The sequence below is a fragment of the Strongylocentrotus purpuratus genome, unplaced genomic scaffold, assembly GCF_000002235.5.
Source record: "Strongylocentrotus purpuratus isolate Spur 01 unplaced genomic scaffold, Spur_5.0 spur5_scaffold_19, whole genome shotgun sequence".
In the NCBI taxonomy this organism is placed as follows: Eukaryota; Metazoa; Echinodermata; class Echinoidea; order Camarodonta; family Strongylocentrotidae; genus Strongylocentrotus; species Strongylocentrotus purpuratus.
In genome coordinates this window covers 2,620,002-2,644,264 of record NW_022145604.1, presented here as the reverse complement: position 1 = coordinate 2,644,264, position 24,263 = coordinate 2,620,002, and the positions used below count along the sequence as shown (strand labels likewise).

Here is a 24,263-nt window from a genome sequence, read left to right as displayed (position 1 = left end):
ATTAACCGATCGGTTATTGGCCATGCAGGGTCGGCTTGTAGTCGGTCCGGTGTAGGTCTCGTTGGTGTGTATGAGGTATACTGTAGACGCTATGTATGCACCTTGCACCCCCGTACAAACTAGGGGTTCGGGGGGTAAATGGGTGTTCCATACCCCCCCCCCCCCCCCCCCGTTGAGCAAAAAATAAATAGTGCTCACTACCCCTCCCCCCCCCCCCCGCTTATTCGCTGGCTAATTCACCGCTCAATATTTTCCCACGAAAACAAGTTGGCAACCCTAAGAACCCCCCCCCCCCCCCCCATGAAAAAAGCTTGTACGGGCTTGCCTTGAATCTCTCTATGACTCTGAAATAAAACAGAAATGATGGTCTTATTGTAAAAGTTCGGTTTGCTCTAGAACTGTTAAAAGTTTGTGAAACTTATCTCATTTTCTCGAACGGCGTCATTTTTATTTGTTTGCCATCTTCCATAAATTTGATGCATTTGTATATGATTTGGAGCATAACAATTTTATTTTTTATTTTTAACTGAATGCAGATATAATCAATGAGGAATTGGATTTAAACAATGTGTATTTAAACAACCTTGTAAGTGATTTATAGTTAGAGACTGATTGATTTTCGTTATGCACTTTTGAGAATTTCATTAAAACATATGATGAAGCCTGATAGCCTAACTCAAGAAGTAAGTGTAACTACGGTTTTGTTTTGTTGTAAGAAACATTATTTTATAGTTCATTTTTGCTTTAAATTTCCTATTTGTCATTTGTATCCATTTATAATTATCACTTTTTTTTTGTTTATCTATTTAACTCTCTCTCTCTCTCTCTCTCTCTCTCTCTCTCTCTCTCTCTCTCTATTATTATGTTGTTTTGTTGTTGGGGGCGGGGGTTATAGCAATATGGTGGATTTGGTAATATGATGCCCTGTGCTCACCGAAACACCACTCTTTGTAGCAAATGAATATCAGACACCATCAGACAATAAACACAATGTTTAAGACGGAAACATGTTACCATGCGTTATATAATTTTCGTTTTCAGATTGGGGGGGGGGGGGGGGGGGGGCATAGACTAACCACGGTCAATATATCTGTCCTATTACTCTTAAAATCTTGGACTGGCAGGATATACTTTATGCAATTTTGTCCGTTGTGTCTTTTCAATTTTATAGAAGACTCGCATTTCATTTTCACTTAAATTTCTATGAAGTAAAATTTTAGAAAAAGGCTGGAATTTAGCCGATGCTCATTCATATCTTCAAAATTAAACTTCCTAAGAGGCAGATAATCGGATTTTCAAACTTTCAAAATTTTCAAATGGCCTATTCAAACTCATCCTTTTTGACCAGCTTTGTGAGGGAGTCCGGATAATTAAGTGAAAATTGAACCTCTCTGATCTCTACGAAGAAATCCGTGGAGATCATTGGAAAACCTTGGTGATGCTCGGTTGTTCGCACATATAACGCTAGATGGCGCTATACCACAATCGTCCTCGATGTACGTTTATTCAGTACATACCATAGCCCTTTGAAGAATAGAAATAGAAGGTGTGATATATATTATTGTGTAGAAGGTGGCGGCTTTCGAAATTACATTTTCATTGTAATAAAGTGTAATGTTTCTAAGGCTCCAATCGCTTGCAAAACATTAAACAACTATTAAGTAGATATTCATGCGAAAGCAAAAGACGACTGGCTCCTGAAAACTTGTGTTCATAATATGCCTATGCCTTTTCATTGAAACATAATTGCGCAGGAGGTGGGGGTGGGGGGGGGGGCACACGAACGCAAATTGTACCATCGATATATACTTCGATTAGTTCTATGTCAAATAGGTTTTAATGGGGCCGGGCTATTGATTTTTCTGTTCATATTGCCTTATTACACACCACACTCTCTCCCCTCTCTCTCTCTCTCTCTCTCTCTCCCCCACTCTCTCTCTCTCTCTCTCTCTCTCTCTCTCTCTCTCTCTCTCTCCATCCCCCTCTCTCTCTCCCTCCCATCTCCCCCTCTCTCTCTCCCCCCGCTCTCTCTCTCTCTCTCTCTCCCTCTCTCTCTCTTTCTCTCTCCCTCCCCTCCCCTTTTACTCCAATTTGCCGTTCGGTTGGGGCATGTGCTCCTGTAACCCCTGTAACTACATCACAACCCCCCATGCAATTGGATCAATACTGCAAATCATAATTAATGATTATATGAATGATTATAAATTATTGCCAAGATGTATTTAACAATTTGAAGAAAACTTCTAATGGCCAGCGATATTTTTCTCCCTATATGACATCAGGAAAAAGTAATTAGTGTAATTCTCACAGAAACAGGTTATATAAAAGATCAAGAATGAAGAGTTTGTTCGTTCACCCCTAAATTAACATGAAGGAAAATGATTAGAGCTATATTAATTAAAACAATTATTTCAAAGAAAATACAACAAGCAGAGGTGGAGCTTGTTACAATAACAATAATAGTATAGTATATAATATATTTGATTTACATAAAGAGTGACAACTTAATACACACAAATAAAAATGCATAATTGAAAGCTTGAAAGTATGGGGGTAAGTAAAAATAATCAAGATAAATGCAGAGACCAACTATCATAAGCAAGGATGCTTGAGTCGATAGCAGCCGGGAAGGCTGCTATTTTATGCAGATATAAAATAAAACTGAAGCATCTTTAAAGCACTTACACAACAACGATAAACTTGACTAGTTACTGTAAAATAAGAAGATAATATTGGTTATATGAAATGTTTAAAAAAAAATATATAGGTCTCGATCTATAGAAAAAGGTCTCAACGCAGATGGCGTAGATCATTGTAGTTACATCCGGGTTCTCTCCCGTATAGTACAGACGTGGTGCGGTGTGCATGCAAAAGGTACGAGTTCGTGTATAGATTTACGCCCGAAATTGTACCGGTGATAGGTGGTGAACCAGGGCTGAACGAAAAACGGACGACACATCCCAACAGAATATTGGAATATTTGTGAAATATTACTATTTTGATTTTAAGAATACAGATACACGGATGGAGTGGTGTTTTAACTTTTTAATGTTTAGACCGTTAATATCATATCGCTGTCGAGGAGCAGACGTTAAGCTGGATTAATCCGCGGAAAGAAACACGGAAATTGTTCCGGATCGCAACTGATCCTCAATTTAACTCAACGAAATGACCTGTAATATAAAACTCACCTTGAAATACCGGTCCGATTCATCATTGGAAAGTATCCGAACACCTTCAGAAAGTCTTGGAGGCAATCTGCAATTATACGGATGAATTTCATTCTCATTTCAGCCCATTCCTGATAAAGTTTCGGCTAAAAACATAACATGTCTGTAGACGCAGTAGAGTTGGACGTGAGTGCCGTCGGGCCAAATCACAGCGGGCCGTCACCCGGAGGGACGTCGGGAAGGAGGCCCAGACCTCAACGGGCCTACACGGCTGAGGAAGACGCTCTCACAGACATTGCAAAACAGGTAGATATCTATGTATTTTTTGTGTAAAGTTGTAAATAAGCATGAAACCACAGATTTTATATTAACCTAAAGTATGCACGTCTTAATTTTTTCAGTATCATCTTGTAATAGATCTAAGAGTAAGACTAGAGTAGACTCGGTCTCTGTTGCAAAGCCAAAGCAAGGTAGATCTAGGACAGGTTGACTTCATCAGACATCATGCCGAAGTTGCAAATTTTCACCAGACCAATACGCTCATCACGAACTAGCTTGGACGGGTGCAAATTAGCCCACTATTTCCCAATTGTGATTGTGGGTATTCTTATCATTGTTAATCATCAATCAGGAAGATGGGCGCTTGTTCAGAAACCTATCCAAAATTTCACCCGTAACTCCGACGTGGAGATACCCTACTAAAACATACCCCAAATGAAGTAAAAATTCATTAAATGTCCAAATAAAGATCCTGAGTTGAAAGTTGTTACATGTAGACCTATGTCTTTTTTCTTGTTATTTTTGGAGTATTTTTCGGAAAAACATTGATAGTGTACTTTTTCACAGGTTTCACAGCAAACCGCTGCACAATACAAGTGCATACCGATGGTCGGTTGCGGGCAGGTGCACACCTGTGTGAAGTACTGAAGTTATCTACCGTAATGAGGATACTCCAAAAATAACGAGCGCCGGAAGATGATGCTTGTTTTATATCTAGACTCTATGTCTAATACAAATGACAATGTGAAAAATCAGATCACAGGAGGATCGTGTACATAGTCACTGTAGTGTGCTGTAGACCTAATTGTATTCATGTAGCCTACATGTAAAGTAGGCTGTATCACACATTTCTGAAGTTTGTAAAAAAATCATTGTACACCAACATTTCTGTAACATGACAAATTGACCATGAATTTTAAAATATAGAAATGAAAATTTATGCTAAAATGACTGATACCCCTGTCACTTTCAGAGTTATTTCATACTATCAGGGTTTAAAAAAAAAACAGAAGGAAGAATGGTAAATGTACATGAAAGAAGAGGGTGAATTCAAGAAAAGTCACAAAATCAAATGATAATAGGAGAAACTAGCAGAAATGGAAGTGAATATTCTGTGAAAGTGTAAAAAGGAACAATGTGTCACAAGTAGTAGAAAATATCCCGAACAGGAAAATAGTACAATCACAAAAAACAAAATAGAAATATTATTACAAGAATAAGGTTGTAATAACAACAATAACATTGAAACAACATACAACAGTAATGATCATAATATAAAGATGACGAAAGTTCCAGACAGTACATAGTACATATCGTATGTACATGTCTCCCCTGGACAATCACCCCCAGAAATATTAGTCCCGGGGACAACCACCCCCCCCCCAAGGACAATTACCCTCAAGGACAATTATCCCTCACCCCTGAAAATTACCCCCTCGGACAATTATCCCCCAAGGACGATACCCCCCCCCCCCCTGTTCAATAAAGGGGAAGTCTACCCAGATACCGGTAATGAGTTGGTTTGATTGAAAGCAGATTTAAAAAAAAAAAAAAAAAAGGGGGGGGGGGGGAGGGTGATTGTCCAAGGGGTAATTGTCCTAGAACTGTGTACATGCATCACACATGTTTACTGGTAGTAGAAATAAGACTTCAAGAAATTATAATGGAAAAATGTGGTCAAATTTGGCACGTACATGTACTGTAACTACACAGTACATGTACATGTACAGTAGGTCTTTTTAATAACAAAAAATAAATAAATAAATGGAATGACCCATAATTTGTACCCAAATTACATTTTGATATTACAGAGTGAAAAAATCCTTTTTACTTTACCACTTTCATGTACAATACTGAGTAGGAGAAGAAAAAAAGATACAAACATACAATAAACATCTTTTTGCTATCCATTTGGAAGTGTCGTTCATTATTGATGACCTCTCTCTTCCCAAAGTAAGTTTGAATGTATATATTTTCACTTGTCACAAATTACATGTACCGGTACACTGTACATGTATGTCAGTCACTTGTACTGTGCATGTACATTTATGATGCATTTGTGCATTAACATAATAGCATCCAACCAAATGAAATTGGTAATTGGATCAGGGAAAATGTGCTATATTGTCAGAATAAGGAGCTTTGTATTCTAAATGCATTCTGGCCAGCGGTAGCTTGTCCAGGAGGACACGGTCTCGGGGGTCATACCTTCTAACACCTTTTTTGCGGCGATCAATTCTAAAGCGAGTTCATTGTGTATATTGAACTTGTAGTTTATACATGTACGTTCAATGTTTCAACTGCACAGTATTTTAGAGCTCTCCAATTTCTCCAAAGGAATACTTTTACTTGTGCAGCTAATAAAGATAAAGTTGAGTTCTGGTCATGTGATTGCATTGTGAAAGAAACAGTGTGGAATCTACAGTTATACATGTACATACCTTTGACGAAAGAAGCCCAGAGCAGTTGTCACTGTCGGATCAAACATTGAATCACCACATGTACAACACAGTATCTCAAGCTTAAGCTTTGTCAGGGCTAATGAAAACAGGCCTGTAATTCACTACATCATTACACACATCACATAGTGATGACTGTGTAGTATCATCTTAGGTCACTAGACATTCCATAGTCTCTGTTCTCTCTTCACCTCTCTCTGACCTTCTTCTTACAAGACAACGAATACAAGGAAGTCCCTCACACTGCTCCAATACATGTTGGTCAACTTTGGACTTCCAAATTTTCTGTTGAGATACAAAAGGGCATTACCATTTTATTTAAGACGATTTTTGAGTTTAAATTTTTTGGCTTTTTGGATATTAGAAGACAAAATACAATTTTATGACTTTGTTGAATTGTTTGTGAGGTTTTGAAGTTGTGAAATGAAATATAATTGATCAGAAATTTATCAATAAAATCAAATACATTTGTTCGCTGAAATTCATTACAAAAAATAAATGAGTTTCCTCATTTACAGTACTGGTAAAAGTGATGTAGCAGAATTACCAGTACAGGTACAGTTTTGCCTTGTATTTGAGATCGAAATGTACATTTGATTTTGAGACCATTTACTGGTACATTAAAAAAATTGATGATACCAATTTCCTTGTAGACTTTTACAATCCTTTCTTCCTGTTTTGCTGCATTATCCATTTCAGCTCTTGTTGTGTGTGTGTGTGTGTGGGGGGGGGGGGGGGCTCTTCTCTTTCTTTTTCTCTCTATCATTTTCTGTGTGTATTTGTGCTTCTTCTTGCAGATCATTATCATTAAACCCGCCTCCTTTCCATCAATTTCTAGGTCCACTTACCTCTATCTCTCTTTCTCTTTCTCTCTCTCTCTCTCTCTCTCTGTCTCTCTCTCTCTCTCAGTATCACTGTTTCTTATCTCTTTCATTTCTGTATTAATCTTTCCCCTCTGTCTGTCTGCCTATTTTTCGGTCCTACTGTCCTCCCACCTCCCTGCTCCACTTCACAATTTCCGTTTGCATTGAAACATACTGTATCTTCATACTTTAGTAATTTCTCACTGTATTAAGGCCTATTCTCTTCTCCCCTCCTTCTCCCTTCCCCCCTCTCTCTCTCACTCTCCCTCTCTCTCTTACCCTCTCCCTCATCCTCTCTTCCTCTGTCTCTCTCTTCCTCTGTCTCTCTCTTCCTCTGTCTCTCATTCTCTCATTCTCTTCCTTTTCCATGTCTCTGTCTCTGTCTCTGGCTTCATTTTGAAGTGACCGGTCATTAAGCTGGAATAAGACACGCATTCCACATTACGCAGATGGGAGACATGACCTCCATAATATAGAGCGACAGTCGTTTAAGCCTTGCCTCATCTTCTGAAGGTCCGTCCATACACTGCACACTGCCATGGGGGATAGGCAGCATAAATGCATCCTATGTATTCCTATTGTACATGTATTCATATTCACCATTGATTGTCTATTTATAATGTTATTACCAGATGCCTTTAATAATTCACACAAAGACCACAGACATTCATTTTAATTTCTATCGTAAATGTAATACGTTCAAAATTAGGTTGGGATATTTATCATTATTAATTTACATAAATTTATATGTACATGTAATACTTTCTCTCATTATTATTGTTAAATATCACAATTCAGTTTTTTATGAGTACAAAGATTTTAAAAATCAATTAAACATGTCACTTCAAATCAAATCAAAATCAAATTTGAGTACCGTAAATCTCTGTGTATAAGGCGCACCTGTGTATAAGGCACACCCCTATATTTTGAAGACAAAAAAAATTATTAAAAAAACTTGCCAAAACGAAAACACACGCGGGGAAGGACTTTCATTTAACATCGAGGTGCGGTTGAAGGCGCCGATTTGTGCTTGTGAACTTGTCACAAAAAAAAGTAACAATGCCGTTTTTAGAAGAACGTGTAAGATCATTAATGTAAATTAAAAACAGTAGAGTCCCTAGGATAAAACCTTGTGGTACGCCAAAGCAAAATTGGAGGAATTATTATTATAAACTACATATTGAGATCCATTTAATAGAAAGATTACTTTCAAACTGAGCTGGGAGACATTGCCAGGCATAGCGCCATAAATCGAAACTAAATAAAAAACACGCACCCCCGACTTTCAATTTTTTTCGGCGGCAAAAAAGTGTGCCTTATACATGGAGATTTACGGTACAAGTATGTGCCTGATGTACACATATTGTCGCTGTTTTCACGAAGTGACGGTAGTGAAAAAAAATTGCATTCACATTGCGTTACGATTTTCCACACTACCGTCAAAATAGGGACGATATGTACATGCACTGTACAGTGTACAGTACATGTACATGCACATTTACTGATAGTTTCAGAAGAATTCATGGCTAACACTCCAGGTGGGTGTTTCACAAAACTTGTCATCAGTGACAAATGATAGTTTTTGTTATAAGCTACTGAAATCCTTGCTTCTGATTGGTTATCAGCAGATTTGTTACAGAATTCTGCATTTGTCATTAAAAATAGGCTTTGTGAAACACCCCCCAGATGCTAAACTACATGTACAAGCCCACTATCATTGGTAAAGACTAACATGTTTTACATACAATCATGTACATGCACTTGTAATGTTCATAATATGTGATGTAAACAACATTTGACCTTTTATCAACATTGAGAATACATTATTTATAATTAGCAATTAAATGTTGAACTTGCCATGGCATACAATGTACTTGTACATACAAATGTACGTACACTGTACAGGTACAGTTCTGAGATGTTACTTTTAGTTACATTGAACTGAAGTACAGTGCCTATTAAAGGCTAATTATGAACTGATATTGAAAAATCTACATGTACGTTTCTTAGAAACAACAAACGGAACAAACAAATAAACAAACAACACCAAAGAAAGACACTGCCAACATTTATATTTTTATATTTTTTATTTGTATGTTTTATTAAATCAAAACTAATATCAAAATATTTACAGGTCATCAATAATGATTGGTACACAACAAAAAAGATATAAACAATAAAAAAAGTGACAAGAAATACAAGATATATATAAATCATTAGCATAATCTAATGCGCAATACGAAGCCTGCCAACATTTACATGTATATGCCTAAAGACACTTGATTATTGAAACATACAGATATCAGACTTTAGTGTGCATTTATCAAGAAAAATGAATTAATGTGTACTTTGAGTGTAACCTGTGGAGGAAGGAGAGGGAGGGCATGACCTTAAACTACTGTATACTGGCACTGCTGACTAATGAACTTTCGTTTGTTGTTTGATACATGACATTTTTACATTAATTTACAGTGTACATGTACTTGTACTTGTACAGTACTTGGTAATAAAATGTTCAAAATTTAAATTTGTGCAAAACTTCATCACATCAACCGTAATGTTCCATTTCGTATGCAAAATTTGCTCATTTTCTGCTTCCGTTTGTTTGAAATTATGAGCCTTTTTTAGTTTTGTTTGGATTGAACTTGACTGAACCAAATTTAAAAAAAGGTGTAGTTTTACATGACATGCATGAATAATTTACTCTATTACACTGTACAATGTACAATGTACAAATTGACCTACACATGTATCACAGTAAATTTTACTTTTGCATTGAAGACAATACAGTGCAATGATAAAATGTTTGTGGAGCTAAACTTTCACAGGGTGGTACAGTACACCTGTACATATGTACTGTACATTCACATGTAGTTTAGTAGTTTGATGGGTTGTTATGATACCAGTTATTTGCAGAGCGACTCATTCATCCCTCACAATGGAACTAAATTAATTACTCATTATGCCGACTGAGGATGAACAGAATCATTAATACCAGAGTGAGTCTGTGTAACATTTGTGGCACCATGGACCCTTTGTAGTAGGGCCATCAGTACCACCATCTCACTTGTACAGTATCTGGGTCACCCAATGTGTGCAATATTTGGGGGTGGGGTAAAAAAAAGAGCATACACTGTACAGGTGCGGTGTACATGTACAATACATGTTTATAGTGCACTGTAAAAGTTGACAGTACAGGCAGAAACTGGCCAACATGAGGGTAATTAATTGTTTGGTCAACTTTGGGGCAATTTAATGTCCAGTCTGGATGATGTTATTCCTAATCATGATAAACATTTACTACATGTGTGAAATAGATCTTTTAAATATCTATTTAAAAAAAAGAAAATATTGTCTGTTTAAAGCTAGAGGGTGTTGACTAACTTGACTCTGTGTTAAAGAAAACATGAGTTAACACCCTTGTGGCTCATACAAGATGATACAGACCTGAAATCAGGAATGTGTCTGTAATATGTTCAATGCAGGTATCGTAAACGCAGAAAATTAATGAGAATATATATTTCATCAAGCTTAAGAATAAATATCCAAGAATTGTTGTATACTGTACATTTAGTAACTTTGTTGCAATTTCTTTGTAAATTTGACCTAACAGGAATCAGAAAAGGTGAGTGCCTGTAAATTATTAATTCACCCAAATTCATTCATTTTGCATTTACACATTTACAATTGTATATTTACAAATTCCCATTAGATGCTTCAAATACACATATTCTTGCTTTCAAATCACATTCAGTTGTACATTAAGCTAAATAGTGTAGTCCTACAACATACTGTAAGTTCCAGATAAAGTTATTATTTTTAATTCCTGCTGTAAGTTCTGTTGGGAAGCAGGACAGTTGATAACGTAAAGGTTTGGAGAATGATATAAAAAATGAAAAGAAAATGACTAACAATCTTGCTGAATATCTCATGCACTGCACACAGAAATAAATGTACAGTGTTTGTGTACATGGGACTACACCTGTTCACACAAAAGGCATGTAGAATGAAAGTTTGGTCCAAACTAACATAAGAATAATAATAAAGTACTGTAATAGCTCACTATTTTTATAATTTTATCTTAACCAGTCTATTAAACACAGTTTTATCTTTAATGTGAACAATAAACATGATCATGTGGGAAACTTTTGATTACAGAGCACTTGCAAAATGCACTTAAAAGCTTCTTGCCCAAAAAACTTTCAAGTCAGTTTTTACAGAAGTTAATTTATCTGATGCTCATTTCTAAATATATGTAAGTTGACCATTTTAGATTTTACTACAGCAAAATCTACATGGAAAGTTATGTTGAAGCTTTAAAAACTTTAAAAACAATTTTTTGTTAGATGCTGCTTACACATTTTGTTGTTGTGAAATCAAATAAATGCACAGATAAGATTTTGTAAATTGTTAAAAAAATAGTTAACCGCTTTATTCTGACTTGACCCCCGGTCTTTGAGCATTAATTTTAAACTGCATAAAATGGAGAGGTTTGAAATGCAAAATTAATTTTCATCAAAGATCATATTGATTATATTATGATACATGTATACTCTTGGTATTCTCAGGCTCTGTATTTTCTAAACATTATCTGAATTGAGAATGTCTGAACTGCAAGTTTATGAAGGGAAATTTAGCTCCCAAAATAAATGTGATAAATCATGTGGATATTAATGTAAATGTGGGAGATTGAAGCAGGCTTTCTTATTTTTTCTCTCTCCATGTTTTTAATGGAAGCATTCATGCAAGGTTACTCTTATTAGATATTGAAGGTTAAATTGATCAGTACTGTTATCCATTCTATTCAATCAAAGGGTTGTAGAAGGTGACTTTTAGCCAAACATTTTTCGTTTTTTTGTTTGAAAATAAAATAAAGATATCGGAATTTCCCACTTGTTTTGCTTCCTTGGTCTTCTTAACAGGACTTCCTTTTATACCAGTTTAATTCATTTTGTCGTTTTCTACATTTTTGTACTCTTTGATCTTTTATCATATTCATTTTTCTTCATGTTCTTCCTTCTCCTCCTCTTTTTCTTCTTCTTCCTCTTCTTCTTCCTCTTCTTCTTCTTCTTCTTCTTCTTCTTCTTCTTCTTCTTCTTCTTCTTCTTCTTCTTCTTCTTCTTCTTCTTCTTCTTCTTCTTCTTCTTCTTCTTCTTCTTCTTCTTCTTCTTCTTCTTCTTCTTCTTCTTCTTCTTCTTCTTCTGCTTCTTCTCTCTTGCTCTTTCTCTCTTGTATACTTGCACTCTTTTCCCCCCACTTCAATTAGTTCACGGTAGATACAAATCTGAGAATAGTTTTATTTGTCACACATGTTCTTCCTTCTTTCTGCATCCCTTTTATCATTTCTATTTCTACACATATCTACCTACACTGTATGTATGTTCTGTAATATTTCCTTTCTCCTTGAATTCATGTTTGTTCTTTCCAATTTTATCAAGTTCTCTGGATTCTATTCATTCAAAAGCCATACATACATGTACATGTATGTACGTGTATACATGTACACTGTAGATCACATCCTAAGGCAAATTGTAAAGGTCGTTTTTAAAATATTTAATAACTTGATGAATGACAATGAATATTTTATTCCGTTAAAAAAGCATGAATATACATATATGGGTTGTGAAATGTAGAATAAATATTTAACTTGCAGTTCCATTTTCCTTCCAACAAAATGTATAAAATAAACATGAGATTGATAATGTTTGTACATTACAGTATTCAATATCTATTTTTTCGGTAAACATGAACTTTGTAGTTTTCATAAAACTTTGAAATTACGAGTTTGCATACCATTTCTAAGCCATACAGTAGTAATCTTTAGACTGTAGTGTCAATGATGCTGAATTATACACATTTACATATTTATTATACCATCAGAAACATGTGATTACACATACTTTCAAAGAATATAGTACACATACATGTATCATTCAACTGTAATCCAACATCATGTAGTACTGTACACATGTCATTCAAATGTAATCCAACACAAAGTACAGATGTAGACTGTATACATTGTACATGCATTTGGAAATGAATCATATTCATTCATCCAGATTTATACATGTATCATCATCACAAACATTTCATTGAGTACATGTATATTAAAGTATGCAATCACATCCGTAGACGGAGCCAGAAAGTATTTATTTTGATAGTGAAAGATATCATTGTAGATGTGCTTTATACATGCAGATTATGTAGCTGAAGTAGACTCATTCATAAGATATTTATATAGTTATTTACAACATACTGTACATGTATTTCATTATGAATATATCATCAAACTATAATACCCATAGTGTGTCAAATCAGTAGAACAATCCTAATTTATGAAATATTTCAAGTGTAGTAAACAAACACAAGGCAATATGAGGGTGAAGTAAATTGAAGATAACAGTATGAGCAATAACCGAGCCAGCATGATAGTGCTTGGTTCGGTATGGGAGGTGTTGTTTTTGGCAAGGCTAAAGACCTGAATCTCATGATGATGAATTGCTGTGAACAAATCTGATTTTATTGATTCTCAGGGCTGATCTGAACATGTGTGATATATGAGTATGCATCATCACATACCCTGTACAATGCAAGTGTTTGTATGTTATTAATGACAGCCTCCTCCTCCCCCCCCCCCCACACCAAAAAGTATAAAGAAGAAGAAATAAAGAATGAATAGATAAATGAATGAAGAAATAAACACAAATTAATAAATGAAATGAAAAAATGAAAGAAGAATTTCAAGATATGTTCCTATTTCTTAATCTCAAATCTCAAATCATAGACTAAAATTTCAAGTCATTGTTATTAAACCTTTCCAGTTCTATGGGTTATGGAGATAAATATACATGTACACAATGTACTGAACTGCGTACACATTTAGGATGATTCTATGATAGTCTGTTCACACTAGAGGAAAATTGAAACAAAACATGTATTATAAAGAAATGTTACATACAAACTTGTGAAGAAATTGGAGAAAATAATAGTTCAATTAACATGATAGCTGGCCAGTCACAAGTGGGCACTGGTGACAAGCCCTGGCAAGACTTTCAGACTAGAAAGGGACCCTGATTTTTTATCAAGTTTTTGGTTCAAACAATGCTAAAAAATGAATTTTTCATGATACGACATTCAGACTGAATGTTGATTGATGTACTATTACCAGTCTCTTTTTTAATGTAACAGATTATATCACGCTTTGTGTGGTTTTGAATAAAATGAAATGAACTGAACTGAACATTCTGAGAGGAGACATGCTGTTTCAATTCACATGCAACCCTCTATCAAGAATGGTATAAATGTACACATTTACATGTACATGTATAGCTACAGTATACAATGGAATCTGGCAGGTTGGACGTTAGGTTTAGTCTGTTCAACCTTTCCATGACTGGAAGGCTTATTTTAGTACGGTATGTGTTTGAACATCTCAAATTTCATACAGGTACATGTAGAATGCATAAAAATATCATGTTAAATGTATTTCACCCTAAATACACCTGTACAATAATCAGGCCTTTATAAAAACCCGATTTAAATCGGTTTCCCGATTTTTTTTATTTCCCCGATTTTTTCCCGATTTTTTTTTCTTCCTCGCGATTTAAAAAAAAAAAAAAAAAAAAAAAAAATCCAGATTTTTTTCTTCCAGATTTTAACCTGATTTTCCCAATTTCCCCCTTAATTATTATATTCTTCCCTATTTTGCCCTATTTTTTTCTCCAATTTTCCTAATTTTTCCCCAATTTTCTTATTCGAAAGAGGGAATGTTGGTAGATGCCATTTTCCCCCCGCGAATCCTCTTCTTTTTTATTACTCAAGGGGGCCATGGTTGAGGGGAAAACAAAAAACCTATTTTTTTGGTAGTGCTCACTATCACCCCTGAATAATGGTGTTGAAGTGGGGGGGGGGGGGGGTATATGGCTTCATTTACTTGGATGTGTACAGAATACTGCCATCTAAAGGCCATGTGAGATTCACTGATTGTGAATAAATTTTATGAAGGACTTCCCATTGTCAAAACCTCTCATGATAAAAATAGGCCATGGTACTTTAGATACACTTAGGATAATGGTAGTGTTCCCTTTCTTAACTACATTGTAGTTTCCATATCAATATTTGTAAGAACGCCTAGCTTTCAAGACACTTACATGTGTAGGATAATAATGGTCTTTCCCTTCGAAATTAGTTTCTATTATCAATATTTATTGGTAAGCATTTCAAGAGTCAATTTTGTATACATGTACATGTAAGCCTTTGAATTTCACAGTTGAGTGTCATTTCATCAACGGAGAGGAGAAAAGCAGATGACGTTCGAGCCTTCGAGGTGTATGTTTTTGCGCTCTCTTTCTCTATACTCTTGACATACAATGTATGTTCTTGTGACAAATTTGACAATTGCTCATTGTTTTATTTCAGCAAAGGTTGATGATTGAAGTTGCAATTGGATTTTACTTATCTCATTGTACAATTGTAGGTTAGGGAATTAGGGTTCAGGCCAGGACCGAAGCAAAGACATTGCTTACCGTAGTGCAGGATATTGAACAACCATGAAGCAATTGTCACAGGAACATATGATGTACATGTACATGTACTCTCTTTCTGTATCTTTCCTTTCTCTCTTACTATCTCTCATACCTCTTTTTACTCTTTTACTTTCCTTATTCATTCAACGGCATTCGTAAAACTTCATCAACTAGATTATGCATGTAGTTTTGTATGCAATTTGAATTTTTCCTGTTTGTTCATTTGTCTTAAATTTGATCTTTACTTTCAGGCGGAGAGCAAGTTGGCTCAGAGAAGGCAGGCGAGGGCAGAGGCCAGGAAAATCAGAATGCTGGAGTTGGAGAAAGTACAAAAGGAAGTAAGTCACATAACCTATAAATCACACATGTGGTCAGCGGGTACATTTGTACTTGCCTAGCACGCATGGAGTATTATTACTCCCACTTTAGCACGAGTGCTTTTACAGCTCTTTAGAATTTTAAGGAGTTGATTCCTGTTGGGCAGCCCTTTAATGTACAGTGTTCCTTCCCTGGGTGAAGTGCGGCAGACCGAGATAAACGTCTTGACAAATGACATTAGTGTTGATGCGGGGACTTGAACCCCTTTACTTGTGATCCATATTATGATGACCTACTGTATTCACTAGACCTCAACACCTCTAATATCATTGGTCACTGGTGCTTAATCATAAAATGCAGTTTGTGTACTGTGGGAAATCGTTGGTAATTAATCGAGTCACAAAGATGAAAATTAATCAACCATACAAATTGATCTGATCCCAGCTCCCAATATTTTGTCATTATTTTCATATTAGTATTCTGCCGTACAGCATGACAGAGTGTTTAATGATGTTTGTCATAATTGAGAACAAGAGGTAATTGTTTGCGAACCTCAGGTGAAAATATTATTTTGATGTGCCTCTGTCATTTTGTCATAAATCGCTTTGATTTTCATCATGGATTTTTTTCCCCCTTTTTTCTTTTCCTCTTTTTTTCTTTTCCTCTTTTTTCTTTTCCTCTCTTGTCTCATTGTCTGCCATCTCTGTTTTCTTTCCCCATCCATCCTCTTTTCAAACAATTTTCTATCCTGTATTTGCAAATGATGTTGATATATTCCTGTTTTCCATCTCTTTTTAAACAGGCTGATGAAAAAATGGATATAGAATACAAAATACAACAGGAAGAGAAAAAGATTGTAAGTACAAAATGTATAAATATATTGAAATCTACACATGAGCAGTTTTAGATGCATGTGAACTTTCCAAATTTTGAAAGTGATTTGTGTGCATTCAGCATCTTTTTGTGTGTGCATTGCCATCGGCATTGAATGCATTCATCTCTTAATGCCATTCATTACGTGAGCAGAATAATTTGTTTGTTAGAGTGAGAAGGGTGTAACAGCCTATGAATTAATGCCCTTCTGGCTCTTAACAGATGAATTATCCATTTTGAAATATGTTCATTTTTGTACATTATTCCTCCGAAAGAGGGATTTTGACTTCTTTGGCCCGAATTCACAAAGCAAGGTTTGAGCTCAAACCTCCTTTTGTTCTTTACAAACCAGGTTTGTAAAAAACGCGTAAAACGCGTCATATGACGTATGAAAACCAAGGTTTGTCGACAAACCTCCTTTGTGAATTGAGGCCTATGAGTTCATCCATAAATATGAAAACTCCAGAGTGCATTAGCCTTATAATTGTATCAAAGTGCATTGACCTTCAAATATCCATTGATAAACTTTCAACCATACTTTTATATGTACATGTACGTAAGTAAGTACAAAAGTAAATGTTGAGTGCCAGAAAGGCATTTATATGAAAACGCAGATATATTATAAACCGTTTGTATTGTGTTATCTCAGTAATTAATCTACCGGTATAATGTACATGGACAGTGAATGGTACCGGTACTCGTAGGAAATTGTGGTAAGGGATACAATGAATCATTGAATGCAAATATTTGCTAATGATCTGCAGTTTTCCTTTGAACTGAGTACAAGTGGCATTGACTGATCTACATGTACAATGGATAATACTTGATTTGTAATATCAGTGCACATTGTGTACATTGGAGTATATATCCTCTGTTTAGATAGAGCCAGTGGGCATTAACTCTGTAAATGTACAGTACGTGTACATGTACATGTACATCTTCAGTACAGTTACTATGACAGGCCTGATAAAAACCCGATTTAAATCAGTTTCCCAATTTTTGTTGATATTTTTTTTTTTTTACCTGATTTTTTTTCTTCTTCCCTCTTTTATCCTGATTTTACAGATTTCCCTGTTATTTTCTCTAATCTTCCCTATTTTTTCCCCAATTTTCTTACTCGAAAGGGGGGAATGTTGTTAGATGCCATTTTTTCCCCGCGAATCCTCTTCTCTTTTTTTTTATTCAAGGGGGGCGTGGTTGAGGGGGAAAAAAAAAATCCTGTATATGTACATGTACATGTACGTCTGTAGCAATTTAGATGAATTTGTCATAACACTATGTACTTGTCAAGCAGTGATGTTTAGAACCATCAGTACCAGTGCTGGAGTTTAATTATTTCATATCTATTCCCCTACGGATGGTTCCAATGGTACATGTACATTGTAAAGCCCCCTTGAATATAGTGCTCCACTCTATTGAACATGTACAAACATGATGTTGTAGGCATGGATTGACCCTACCATAGTTTCAGTTTGATCGTAATTTCTTTACAGGGTTCAAGAGAAAATATATATTCCAGATCATACAATGTAGGATGCACATGTACAGTAGATCATTAATATTAAAGCTCTGTTTCCTTAAAGGGGGATTAATATTTGAAGTCTCTGTGCTGTTGACAAATTGCAGTTTGAGCCAATTTCAAGGCTCGACACTAAACTGGCCATACAAACATGTACATTTATATTGTACAAATATGTGCAATATGTGAAAAACCTAAAAAATGTCACTCCATCATTCAAATTTCCCAATGTTAACAGGGGCCTGAACCTGGTGCACGTAGAGGACACCCCTCCCCCTCCCCCTCCCCCCAAAAGGAGAAAATATCACTTTAGACTCCAGAACAAATGTTAGTATGGAGCCCTGAAAAATGCTACATTTTGTCATTTTAATTCTGAATTTTTGATACAAAATGACGCTTTCCTGCTTCTCTCCTACATCCAAGGGTCGACCAGAAAAGTCTCGGAAGGTAAAAATATCTTGCTGCCCTTGGTCAGCCGAATTCCCCTACTTGTACTACATGTAGTAGTCTTCTCAACTAACCCTCTATATACATGTACTCTCTCAACCCCACTATTTGAAATGCCATCCATACTGTATACAATCGTAGTACCGTCATCGGAACATGGTAAACCATAGAATGTTTAAATAATCTTCTGTGTGTATGTTCGTGGAATCAGTGACAGTATTGGTGATGTTGCCAATTTGTTTTGTCATTTTTTGGACTGCAATTTCATGCTTAAAACGTGAATTTCATTATATGCTCTTTTGTGGTGAATACACTGCATTTACTTTGTTTCTGCATGCGTTCTTCCGTCAATATATTTGTGGCCAGCTTTTGATTGAAATATGAAATTATTTTTTGTTGCACATCGCGACAAATGTACAGTAATGCACTATTAATTTAGACACTGTTTTATTTTCATTTTGCTAAACAGTTGTCTATGTACATTGTATGTTTTAATGCTTGTTGTATTAAAGTGTTTGATTTTTATGTACATTTATTTATATGATTACATCAGTGTACACTGCATACATTGTATATCATGCCTGTCGCAATTTAAAGTTTGTATGGCATGAAGACCATTATTTTGTGCATTTTGAAACACGTGCAGTATGTTTGAAAGGTAAACAATGTCGTTTTTATGATACATTATCTCCAATATATCAAGCCCTCTATGTATTAGTTTGCTAAAAGCTGAAAGGGAGTCTATTCTGTAAGAGAGCAAGAGTCACTGTAAAATTATAGCATTTGTGATGATTTGTAAACTACATACTGAACCAAGACATTTCATGCATTGTTCAAAATTCTGTGTTGAAACAGACTTACATTGGTGCTTTCATTCCTTATCAGCATGAAAACATAAATTCAAACCATTCACAAAATTTGCCAAAGTTTCATGCATATACACTGTACTGTATGAAAGTTCTCATTTTACAGTACCTACAGTGTAATGCCCTTTTGGTATCTACTATCTAACATGTAATTTGTACATTGTATGCTACTCTTCAAAACTCTAAATGGGCTTATGATGATCCAAAGTAGAGGACAGTTATTAGTTTCAGTTTCTATTTTCTACCCATCATTATGGCATTATAATGTAAACAATACAGGTCCTTCATGTCACCATTCACTGTCTATCAAATGTTTCAAGAGGTTTCTTCTTCCAAGGTTTATTCAGATGATCCATGGAAATAGACAGAAAGGGAAAATGCTTTTTAAAATTGATCTTTGTTTTAAAGTTATGCAAAATGTGAACAAAGCAAATTTTCAGTCGGGTAATAAAATTAAATATTGCAAGTGAAAATTGAAGTGTCAGATGTCAAATGCAGCCTGGAGCCTAGACTACATCAGGGGCTGCTCAAAATAAATTGTCCATGGTCCCACACACTGGAACCCCTGTCCTGGCATGTTGTTTAGACTGGGTAATTATAGCCCACGGTAACGTTCTCTTGATGTGTTTATGAAATGCCAAGTGAGACATCCACATACTATGTGTTGAGGGATCGGGTTTAACGCTACTTTGCAGGCACACACCATGGTCAGTTGTCGTAGTGCGTATATTGAACAGAGTGTCTGAATATAGAGACTAGCACTGCAGATTGCTTGGTCTACTGCACACCATAGGCTCTGTACGTGTCTCAGACTGGCAGAGCTAGGCTCAGCTCAAGACTTTAAGGAATTTGTCCCTATTTTCACGAAGTGACGGTAGTGAGGAAAAATCGCATAAAATTTGCGTGCATATTTTCCTCACTACCGTCACTTCATGAAAACAGGAACGAATTGTGTTAAAGTGTCAAATTAGAGTCTGTTCCTGCAGACTATATTAATTTGTTGAATACAAACACTGAACACCTGACCGAGGAGATAGCCGACTGTTCACCTTTTTTCTTCTTCTTCAGAAGCATTAATTTATAGTTGGTGCCATAGAATTTGTCTCTCATTTGTCTCTCATACCAATACAAACAGGAAGTTCATGTTATATCTACATGAAAGGGGACCCTTGAAATGTGTTAGGGGTGAACACATGCACACTTTACATTCTTTAGTTAAGCAGGGCTCCCACTTAGCCGAGTTGGAACCTCGAGTTGTGGCGAGATTGCGGGATCTTATGGCAAGCCGTTTTATTATTAATTGATATCAATAAATCAATTCTTGTTATCAAGAAATAATTTTATGTTTTAAAGGCTTTATTAAAGCAATGTTAATTCTTGATATCAAGAATTTGATTTCGTGATATCAGGAATTCGATTTTGTGATATCAAGAATTGAATTCTTGATATCAAGAAATATGTTTTAATGATAAAACTGCTTGCCATAAGATCGCGCCAGCTCGCCACAACTCGAGGCTCCAACTCGGCTAAGTGGGAGCCCTGCTTTACACCTGATATAGCCTTTAAACAAGGCCACTTGTCTGATAGACGCCGAGCGACTAAAACGAGACTAATCGCGAAAACCCAAGTGAACGCGAGAGCGAGGAGCCCATCCTAGTGGCCTTTATCAATCTGATTTGGATTTCTTATGTTAACCATTGTTTCCGACTGGAATTCGCTCCAGAAAATAGAGCGTCCAATCAGCGAACGTATCCTCGCACGACGTCAGCATATAGTATCCATCACACACACACACACACACACACACACAGTAAACTCTACGTAGTGCGAACATGGACCTACATGCTATGAACTATTACGTACGTGCTAAGACCACTGACCTCTACATGGAACGAATCACGAACGAAGCCAACTGGGAGATCGCCGTTCTGATTGGTCAATAAATCCAAAGTAGGCGTATTGGCATGCTAATATGTATCTATGAATAATTCATGCGGAGCAGTGAAACCCACTTCTCAAAAGGCCTCGTGACGTTCCGTCACTCGGTCGCGCGTTCACTCCGGGTATCTAGACTCATCTCAGCCGCTTAGAGTCACGAGGCCTTGTCAAAAGGCTACACCTGATACAGTACATGTACATGTACACTTTTGTTTTTGCAGTACCGGTGCAAATCATATTGGTTCCAAAGAAATAATAATTTTGACCTGTACTTATAGCGAGTAAGAAGAAGAAGAATGTTAGAGCCTTAGATTGTTTTTGTTTTATTTTGAAACTACAAGGGAAGTTCATTTTTGACCTGTACTTATAGCGAATAAGAAGAAGAAGAATGTTAGAGCTTTAGATTGTTTTTGTTTTATTTTTAAACTACAAGGGAAGTTCATGTTACATACTAAAGGGGACCATTCACAAAGGGAGATAAAAAATGTTATTGAAGCTGATTTATAAAGCATTTAGTCTTGAGAGGTATTCTTTGAATGAAATTATTCAATACTACAATGTATGATGTCTGCTTAGACTGAGAGCCAGAAGGGCATTGATTCAGTATACCTTTAAAGGTACTATGTCCCATTTGCAGGCCAAAAAAATGAAAAAGTGAAATTCCAACTGCATTTGAAAGATAATACTAATTTAGAACTTCCCTAAAAAAGGTGAAGCTTGAAAATGTCTTCAAGTGGGAAAATAACGACTATTAGTTGTCAAATCGACTTTAGGGCTATAGAGCCCAAAAGTAATAGTCTTGATTTTCAGACAATTGTACCGAATGGTCATCCGTTTTATGCTGCGCAAAGATTCAATCAGTTTAATCTTGGCCATCACAATAAGTGGGTTATTGATGTAGACAAATGCTCATGTACCCTTTACAACTCTTTTCATGTGTGTTATTACCAAAGAAGAAAAAAAGCCAGTCAGTCACTCAATAGTGTCTGACAGTGAAGTCTAGCAAGTAAACGGGTTTCCTTGCATAATTTGAATATGAGGACACTGCTAACGTTTAAATTTCACAGATAGGACATACATGACATATTCATAATTTCTGCAAAGCTCTACAGAATTTGAGGTTGGCTGCAAAAGGGACCTAGTACCTTTAATGCCCATCTGGCTTTAAACAAATTATTAGTGTCGTTGAATTTAAATAATATATGATACATTGAATGCTTTAATACGGTACATGCTTTTCCCAGGATTATCAGACATGCTAACGTGCTAATTAATGTTTTCTCTTTTTCAAATGCATTATTTTTGCTGCTCTTTGCATTGCATCGTTTAATGTGTATCATTTTTTTCCTCCTTTCTTTTCCCCTATCCTGTATGCCTGGCTCCAATGAATGTTTTTGGTTTGTTTGTAATGTTGCATTGTGGTTGTAAATGTGTGTGTTGCCAATTTGCAGCAGCTCAAAGAGCCACTGAGTTCTAGACAGAAATGGCACCATCGCCGAACCTCCCTTCAGGTGCCGATGGGTACTTCAAGTAATATGAGGATGAGTGTAAATAAGATCTACTTTCTTTATGTTTCTATTCACGTATGATCGTCACAGTCCACACATCACATCCCCTTGATTTACAAGTGTACAGTGTATAGGTATATATCCAAATTAGAATAGAACATACTACATAGTAGGTCTTGACTTCCAATCATTCTTGGAAATAGTTTGTCATTGTGAATCTTGATGTCAGAACTAATACCCCATTGTCATTGATTTAACTTAGTATGTCCATAGTTAAACTTCCCATTAAACTTCCCATTCCCACCCATGCCATTTGGTGTAATGCTCATAACTTGTTTGTTCACATTACAATACACAAAATCTAAAACTCTCCAACAATGTCATAATTTTTCTATTACATGTATATACAAAGAAGAAATATAAGGAATAGACCCCCCCCCCAAGAGGAGAAGAAAAACAAAAAGGGAATACTTGTCTTTAAAGTGTGTAGACCTACCAGGAAACATAGAAACTATTTTGGGTCATGGACAAAACATATTTGCAATTTGTATAAACAAGAAGTAAACATACTGCAATGCGTATTTACAAATATACCTTTCATTCTATATAATCCATAATAATTGCAATGTAAAGCCCTTAGAAATGTAATATCTAGCGCTATAATGTGACTATTATTTATTATTATGATCCAGTGGCACCCCCCCCCCCCCCAAAAAAAAAAAAAAAAGGAAAGACAAAGAAAAGAATAAAATTTAAAATAATTTGTTTTAATTATTTGTTTTTAACATTTAAAAAAGAAGAAAAAGAAAGCAACACTTTTTCTTGCATGTGAGAGAAAATGTCAAAAAAGGAGATTATTTTTGCTACGCAAGCATTAATTATGACCTGAGGTCACATACATTTTCAGTGTCTGTTTCTTAATTAATTTCCCTCCACTTTATCCTTTATAATGAAGAAAGACAAGCATTGCTTTTCTTACTAAGCTTGCTTTTATAAATCTGCTAATAGTGTTGTGAAGATTACATGTGTGCTAGTGGAGAGACTGAGTGTTTCTCCTTGCAATTGATGACGATCTCTCATCACAAACAGTGAAAAAAATACACGGGGGCTCGGGGCGAAATAGCCCCCAAAATGCCCAAAAGAGCCCCCGAAAATCAGAAAAGAGCCCTGTAAATTTGCATAGAGTTCAATGCAAAACAAATTTTAGAATAATATTTTCATGCAGGCAAGCTTTAAAAGTAGCTCCCGAAAAAGAAATATTAATTTTTTCCCTGATCACAAATACTAGTACACTACATGTAACTGTGAAGAAACATTTAAAATGTCAAATACAACTGCTTCTGCAAACGAATGCATTGATTTCTAAATTGCTTTTTAGAACAATGTCTGGGCTGTATTTGTATTTGAGGAATATTACTATCGTAGAATGAAAAAACAAATCCTGAGGAATATTACTATAGCACAATGACAAGAAATGTCTTGAAATGCTGCTGAGATG

The 24,263-nt window shown here is 35.7% G+C and overlaps 1 protein-coding gene across 4 annotated transcripts in view; it reads left to right on the top strand.

The window, feature by feature from the left end:
• The first annotated feature begins 2,888 nt into the window (after positions 1-2,888).
• The window catches only part of LOC577253 (leucine-rich repeat flightless-interacting protein 2), a 43,493-nt gene continuing 22,118 nt past the window's right edge, over positions 2,889-24,263 (top strand). For 3 of the 4 annotated variants that reach the window (XM_030990028.1, XM_030990027.1, XM_030990026.1), the window contains exons 1-4: positions 2,889-3,476; positions 15,548-15,634; positions 16,417-16,470; positions 22,709-22,804. In XM_030990028.1, the coding sequence (XP_030845888.1) occupies positions 3,330-3,476; positions 15,548-15,634; positions 16,417-16,470; positions 22,709-22,804 (384 nt within the window). In that variant the 5' untranslated portion in view covers positions 2,889-3,329. The remainder of the gene's footprint in view (positions 3,477-15,547; positions 15,635-16,416; positions 16,471-22,708; positions 22,805-24,263) is intronic. The other variant, XM_030990029.1, reaches the window with a different exon arrangement.